This window comes from Crocodylus porosus, unplaced genomic scaffold (genome assembly GCF_001723895.1).
Source record: "Crocodylus porosus isolate Cpor-Errol unplaced genomic scaffold, CroPor_comp1, whole genome shotgun sequence".
NCBI lineage: Eukaryota > Metazoa > Chordata > Crocodylia > Crocodylidae > Crocodylus > Crocodylus porosus.
Genome location: NW_017728947.1, coordinates 1,974,412 through 1,981,819, shown reverse-complemented (window position 1 = coordinate 1,981,819; position 7,408 = coordinate 1,974,412). Strand labels below are relative to the sequence as shown.

At 50.1% G+C, this 7,408-nt stretch overlaps 2 protein-coding genes across 7 annotated transcripts in view; one reads left to right on the top strand and one right to left on the bottom strand.

Moving 5' to 3' along the window:
• Window positions 1–2,094, top strand: part of LOC109320832 (ferritin heavy chain A-like) — a 2,711-nt gene extending 617 nt beyond the window's left edge. Inside the window, exons 2-5 of one of the 2 annotated variants that reach the window (XM_019551108.1) lie at window positions 112–171; window positions 1,023–1,169; window positions 1,415–1,540; window positions 1,801–2,094. In XM_019551108.1, the coding sequence (XP_019406653.1) occupies window positions 112–171; window positions 1,023–1,169; window positions 1,415–1,540; window positions 1,801–1,956 (489 nt within the window). In that variant the 3' untranslated portion in view covers window positions 1,957–2,094. The remainder of the gene's footprint in view (window positions 1–111; window positions 172–1,022; window positions 1,170–1,414; window positions 1,541–1,800) is intronic. The other variant, XM_019551109.1, reaches the window with a different exon arrangement.
• The window catches only part of LOC109320799 (AP-2 complex subunit alpha-2), a 621,923-nt gene that overhangs the window by 341,648 nt on the left and 272,867 nt on the right, over window positions 1–7,408 (bottom strand). The gene's annotated exons all lie outside the window — the stretch shown is intronic.

Genomic DNA, 7,408 nt, shown 5'->3' with positions numbered 1-7,408 from the left:
CATTACCCTCCTGAGATCCTCCCTGAGCCTCCAGCTTCCCCCACTGCTTCCTGGGATAATCCTCTCCCCCATCCCCCTGCTGCCTCCCTGAGATCCCTGCTGCCTCCCCAGATTCTGCCCCCCCCACTGGGACCTTGTGATCTCCCCTGTACCCCTTCCTGCACCTTCATGGTGAGACTGATTCCCCTTCCCCAGCCATGTGCTCCCCACACCCCAGTGCTGCTGGATCCAGTGCCCCCTGGCTGCAGTACCTTCCCCTGGCCTGGTACTGGTGGCTGTGGAGAGGGAGGGGGCAGGGTGGGGCAGGCTGTGCCTGGCAGGTAGAGATAACTGTCCTGGGTGGGCAGGACCCTGCTCCCTCCCTCCCTCCCTTCCAGTAGCCAGCTCCTGTTCTTGCCTCTGAGAGCAGCTGGGGGAGACCCGTGCCCTTCTCCCTACATAATTCAGACCCTTGTTTCCCTCCCACACACATACGTTGCCCCTAACACACACACAGCTGGGACCTTCCCTGCCCCCTCCTCCCACTCAGAGGTCTTCCCTGGGGTGGTTGGTGCCTTCTGTCCTATATGCCCATGTCTTTCCAGCTGCCTGGGGGAGGGGGATTCTCTGTCCTGGGTGTTGGGGGTGCAGGGGTTGGTTGGGGCCTGAGGTGAGGGGTCAGTGCATCAGATCTGGGAGGGGGGCAGATCAAGGGGTCACAGGCTCTGGCAGGAAGCTGCCTCTTGGGCTGGGGGTCTAGGGATATGTGGGGGTCTGGGGAAACAGGTAAGCAGCTCTTTTCCAGAGTGACTGAGGAGGCTTCCATCTGTAGGGGGGCAGTGGGGGAAGGAACTTGTGGGGAGGGAACTGAGACAGGGCTGGAGGATGAACATGCATTCACTCTGGGGAAACGGACAGGCTGGTGGACATGCACGTAGGCTGGTGAAACTGAGGCAGGGCTGGTGGATATGCATCAACACATGCACGCACGCTAGGGAAACTGAGGTAGGGCCTGACCCTGTCCGTCCATCCCACCCCTGCAGTCGTACTACTTTGACCGTGATGACGTGGCGCTGCAGCATGTGGCCCACTTCTTCCTGGAGCAGTCACATGAGGAGCGGGAGCACGCTGAGCGCCTGCTGCGCTTCCAGAACCAGCGTGGAGGCCGTGTCCTGCTCCAGGACATCAAGGTTAGTGGGCCTGGGGACATGATGGGCAGGCACCAGGGAGGCAGTGAGGTCATGGATCCCCACATAGCTGGGGGTACAAGGAGTGTGTGTATGGTGGTGGTGGGGGTTGGTCTACAGGAGGCAAGGGCCAGGATGGGGTGGGGTTGTGTGGGTAGCAGGGGGCACCAAAGTGGGTGCAACACTGGGGAGGTGCCAGGGGCATCCGTCTACCCTGCCCTTCTCCATGTTCCCCCTCCTCCCACTAGAAGCCAGAGCGAGATGCTTGGGGCTCCACACTGGAGGCCATGGAGGCTGCGCTGCAGCTGGAGAAGACTGTCAACCAGGCCCTGCTGGATCTGCACCGACTGGCTTCCGAGAAGGCTGACCCCCATGTGAGTGGTGCCCCACCTCCTCCATGTATGACACCCCTGGGGACCTCACCTCCCTCCAACCCTGGAGTGATCTGTCCGCCCCACACACACTCTGCCAGGGACCCTCCCATTCCTCCCCTCAACCCATAGGGGCAGCACAGACCCTATCCCTACCATGCTAAGGTTGTGTCCCCCCGGCACTCCAGGGGGGCACAGGACCCATACATGCCCCAGCACCTGACTTTTAGGCTCGACATCTTACCCCCATCTTCTGCCCGCAGCTCTGTGACCTCCTGGAGTCCCACTACCTGGATGAGCAAGTGAAAGCCATCAAGAAGCTGGGCGACTATATCACTAACCTGCGCCGCCTGGGTCCCCAGGGGGGACTGGGCGAGTACCTCTTTGACAAGCACAGCCTGGAGGGCAGCAGCAGCTGAGCCCAGGGGGCCCCCCTCTGAGCCCCACAATCCCCACTGCCCCACCCAAGGGGGCCTGCCTGCTGGCTGGGTGGGTGGCTATCTGTCTGTCTACCCACCTACCCGCATGACTCCAATAAAAAAGGGTTCAGCGTAAAACATGTCTATTCTCCTGTACTGGGGGAGATACTACCAGGAGGGGAACAGAAGGGAAATGGGATTTGGGAGGGTGGCCAACAGTGGGGGCTGAGGTGCTTTCAGGGGGGCAGGAGTGGTCTCGGGGTTTGTGAAGATAGGAGTTCCCAGTGGTACCAGTAAGCAGTGACTGCATTCATGGGGTCTGCCCCCATCATGCCCAGACACAGCTTCCCTTCCAACTGTTTCCTCCCACCCCCCACTCTGCTCACAGAGACACTGGATCAGGCTGAGAAGCAGGGCCCAGAGAGGAAATTTAGCCACTCCCAACCTCCCATTTTGAAATGGAAAATAAAGTGATTTGATTTTCAGGGGAGTTAGGACTAGGCTGAGTGGGAGTGCAACTCCCCCCTACCCCCATGCACACAGCCACAGGGGGCCAACAAAAGAGCTTGGCCAGCATGCAATACTTGGGGCTAAAATGTAAAATTAATAGGGAAAAATTTGTTTATTTTTTTGGAGGTGGGGAGTAGGAAGAAACCATGTCTCTGGATTGGGTTAAGGGAGCAGGGAGTTTTGATTGTAATATAGAAGGTGTGGGGAGGGCCACATCTGAGAAGAGGAGACTACATTTTGGAAACAAATCTAGTTATCCCTCACCATGCAAAAGGGACCAGTTTAAAAAGCAAAACAAAACCTGCTTAAATCACTAAGTCATTTAAAAAGCAAAAAAACAATTTACATCTACCAATATGTCACCTCCAACAATAACAATGTTCAAGTAATGATCAAAAGTATAGGCTGAAACCACTGCAGAAAGTTAAAGCTTGTATAGCAGTAATAAGGGTAGGTTAACGTATTTTTAAAAACCAAGAAGTCTAGCGGTAGAATGGTCATTAAATCATGAACTTGTAAAATAAGGGCTTGTTCAACAGGTCAAAGTTAAAGGATTTGTTTCTTAAATACCAGTAAGTAATTGTTTGTTGGAATTTAATAAGGCCTATGAGGGACATTGTTTAGCATTTAATAAGGAATAATCTACAAGAAAAAGCATGTAATAAGATGTATAATAAGAATCAACTGTTTAGCATTTAAGAAATAACTTATAAGGAGCAAATGTTTATTAGAACGTAAAAAAGAAATATAAGGGATGCCACCAGTTTAGCATTTAATAAGGAATAGTCTATAAGGAACAACTGTTTATTAGAATTTAATAATATAAGAAACCTTTGTTTACTAGCATTTAATAAGGAAGCATTTACCTTGGGCTCACTGAACAAGCCTTATTTCACAAGTTTGTTCTTTATTTATTAGCTCTTAAGGACTGTTTATTATTTCTTGTGTTGGTCTAACAACCATAAAAGAAGGCATTATGAATGCTCTGCCCAAAAGAAGTACACAATCAATCACAGGAAAGTCAGGCTAACAGGGTCCTCAGAAGGAAACCCAGCTTCCAACCCCCACCTCAAAGGAGGCCTGAACTAGCCTAGACAATCATTCCTCTCACCTGCTTTTAAAAACTTTGCAAACAACCTTCACACAGGCCCTGGTCCTGCCGAGGCATGAGATCTGAACTACCAAAACAGAAAGAACCCCAACCCTTTAACCTGCCCCAGGTACAGCGGGGGGTAAAGGTGCTTTCCAACATATACAAGAGGAGGAAGTTAAATAATTCACCATTAAGGGCTAATATATACTAAACCTGCAAAGGCCTAATCAACCAAGCCAATTTCCAGAGAATTTATTATGAAGCTGAAAAGGTCAAGACATATGAAACAAATTTCAAGAGGGATGTGGACAACATGGAGAGGGTCCAGAGGAGGGCCACTCGCATGGTCGGGGGCAGCAGGGGCAGGCCCTATGAGGAGAGGCTACGGGACCTGAACCTGTTCAGCCTCCACAAGAGAAGGCTGAGGGGGGATCTTGTGGCCCGTTACAAACTAGTCAGAGGGGACCACTGTTATTATTTAGATTTATTTTCCACCTTATTCAGAAAGTCTCACAGTGACTTCCAGGAACAACTCGCAGATAAGAAATAACAATTAGCTCTCCAAACATCACCCAAAACTTGTGTTGGGGGTGAGATCACACATGCAGACTCCCTATCACCCATAAAAGTAACCCCTTCATCCTAGAGAGGCAAATTATGGTATGTGTGCAACAAATAGCACAGGCACAGTAGACTGGTGAGGGATAGGCAGGGCAGTAGCAGGTAGGGCAGGGAGCTGAAAGCAGTGCAGATGATCAGGCAAGGAGCAGAAGGCAGAGCAGCAGATCAGACAGGGACATAGGGTGGGGAGCAGAAAGTAAAGCAGTGGATCAGCCAGGGAACACAGGTCAGGGCATAGAAAGCACAGCAGCCAAATAGGCAGGGGAGGGAGATCATAGAGTGTTTCTAGAATCTATTGTTATTGTTGCTATTATTACTGTAAGTGTTCTGATTGTTATTTTGGTACAATAAGAATAATAATTGGTACTTCTCAGTGCTGGGAGGGAGGGGGTGGTGATGCACCTAGCTCTGCTGTTGTCCATGGCAAGTTATGCACCTGTTTGAGGAGAAATCAAGTTACTGGTATCCAGAAGAGAGTGATAGACTTGGAGCATGTTTTGTAATGCATGTCTGTGAGTCCTAGCACAGCAGTGGCCACTTCAGCACAGAAACATCCCTGTGTCCCTCTTCCCCCTCCCCTCAAAAAAAAAAAATCCATCAATCCAAACAGCTCCCAAAGGGGGCTGACTCCAAGCTGGGGATGGATGGCTCGACTGAGTGAACAGATGTAGGGATGGGGAGGACGTTTTTGCTGCTTGCATCAGTGCAGTGAGATGGAGCTTGCAGAAGCCAGTACCAGGGCAGCTTAAGGTGTGCACCCACCAAAGACCAGGGCTGCACCCCAGAGGCAGCTGCATCTCAGTGGTGTGTGAAATGTCCCTGTACAAACAGCCCCCAGTGTGCCCCACCCCAGAAGGGGGTAAAAGGCCCTGTTTCAGCCTCCCACATGGCTTTTCAACCCCATCCTCATGCCAGAAGTCCATTCCCTCCCCCGCCTTCCCCTGAGTATCCATCATCCCCTTCATATTCCCAGAGGCACCATGTACCCTTGGAAGAAGCTGGAGAGGAACCACAAGCTATTACAAGGGTGGTAAATATAATCAACTCTAGATTAGCCTTCAGGGTACCTATGTTCCCTACCTCAGTTTCCCTAACTAAAAAGTGAAGATGGAAAGGCCTCCACAAATTCTTTCCACTAGGAGCTTTTAGGATCATTTTTTCAAATAGGCCTTTTTTTAAAGCTGTTTATAGAGCAGGGAAAGGGGATGCCATGTTTATCTCTGAATTCAGCTAGCAGTTGAATAGGGGTGGAGCTGTTTACACAGGCTGGGTTAGTCCAGTTTAACTGGCATCTAATGACAAACTATGCCCCGTTTTTATCAGCCATAAACCTTTATGAGAGTCACAGGACCAGAACAGGTCTCCTGGAGCACCTAGTTCTGCTAGCACTGGCAACTGTGTCACATGGCCCCTCTTTGCCACTGGGTAGGTCCCACTGAAACCAGTTCCCCCCCCCCCACCCCGTCTGACTTGGAGGCTACTTCAGAGCCTATAAACTTTCTTATGACTGGGAGATATCTATGCATTGACAAGTATTGTAGCCCAGCTTGTGCCCAGCTGGCAAGTGCTCCTATGAACCCCTGAGTTTTGCCCAATTTCTGCTGGATTCACCCCCCAAACCCTGCTTGGTTTTCCCAGACTAAAAATTGCCCATCTGTCTAACCTGCTCTTGAAACTTTCCAGCTTAAAAAGCTTGTGTGACTTCTCTCCCACCTTTACAGCTGGTTGCAGACAAGCCCCAAAAGACAACCTTTTTCCTGTGAAATTAAAAACAAAATAAAACAAGTGCTTTCTGGTCAGCCACAAAGAAAAATCTCTTTTTTCTTTGTTTCTGAGGTACTTTTAGACTTTTTATTTAACCATCCTGTTTGTTTTTAACCTAGGACAGTTTCAAAACAATTAGCTCGTTACTAGCCCGTTCACCCCTCTGATTTGGTTAAGAACCTTTGTGACTGCTTACCTGATCAGTGCAGTACTTTATTTAATTTCATAGTTTCATAGTTTCTAGGGTCAGAAGGGACCTGAGTAGATCATCTAGTCTGACCCCCTGCCATGACAGGAAAGCGTACTGGGGTCAAATGACCCCAGCAAGGTATTCATCTAGCCTCCTTTTAAAGACCCCCAGGGTTGGAGTTTTCACCATTTCTCTTGGAATTTGGTTCCAGATCCTAGTCGGCCTGACAGTGAAGTAGCGCCTCCTGATGTCTAGCCTAAATCTACCCTCTGCCAGCTTGTGACCATTATTTCTGGTCACTGCTGGTCTTTACGGGGGAACAGAGACTCCCCCAGGAGTAGACTTCTTAAATATTGTCAATCATAGACATTATTGTTGCTGTTATTATTAGTGTTGTTATTGCTCTTAATTCTGGCATAATACAATTAATAATCAGTACTTCTCAGGGCTGGAGATGCACCTGACTTTACTGCTATCCATGGTGAGTCATGCTGCTGTTTCAGGAGAAATCAAGTTATTGGTATCCTAGGTGTGTTACAGCATGTTTGTTGATGCATGCCTGTGAGTCCTAGTGCAAATGTAGCCATCATCTGCACAGAAGCAACCCTGTTTCCCTCCCCCCACCCAAGAAAAATCCTCCTCCTCCAATCCAAACAGTTCCCAGAGTAAGCTGACTTCAGGCTGCGGATGGCTGGCATGCCTGGGCAAACGGATGCCAGTCAGTGACGTGTGGGGAAACCCTTTGCTGCCTACAACAGTGTGGTGAGCTGGAATATGCATCACAGAAATCAGCACCAGGGCAGCTTGAAGCATGCTCACATCAGAGGCCAGGGCTGCACCCCAGAGACAGCTGCATCTCAGTGCCCAGTGAGGAAGTTCCTGTATAAACAGCCCCAAGTGTGCCCCACCCAGAAGGGGGCAAAAGGCCCTTTTTCAGTCTCCTCCAGTGGCTTTTCAACCTCATCCTCATGCCAGAAGTCCGTTCCCTCCCCAGCCTTCCTATTTCCAGGGCATTCATCGTCCCCTTCATATTCCCAGAGGCACCCTGTACCCCAGGAAGAAGCTGGAGAGGAACCACAAGAGATTACAAGGGTAAATATAATCAACCCTAGATTGGCCTTCAGGGTACCTGTGGTCTTTGCCTCAGTTTCCCTAGCTATGAAGTGAAGATGGGGAGGTGGCAGAGGCCTCCAAATTCTTTATCTCAAGGAATTTTTTAGATAAATTGTCAGCCGGCCCTGACAATCTGCACCCCAGGGTACTCAAGGAGCTGG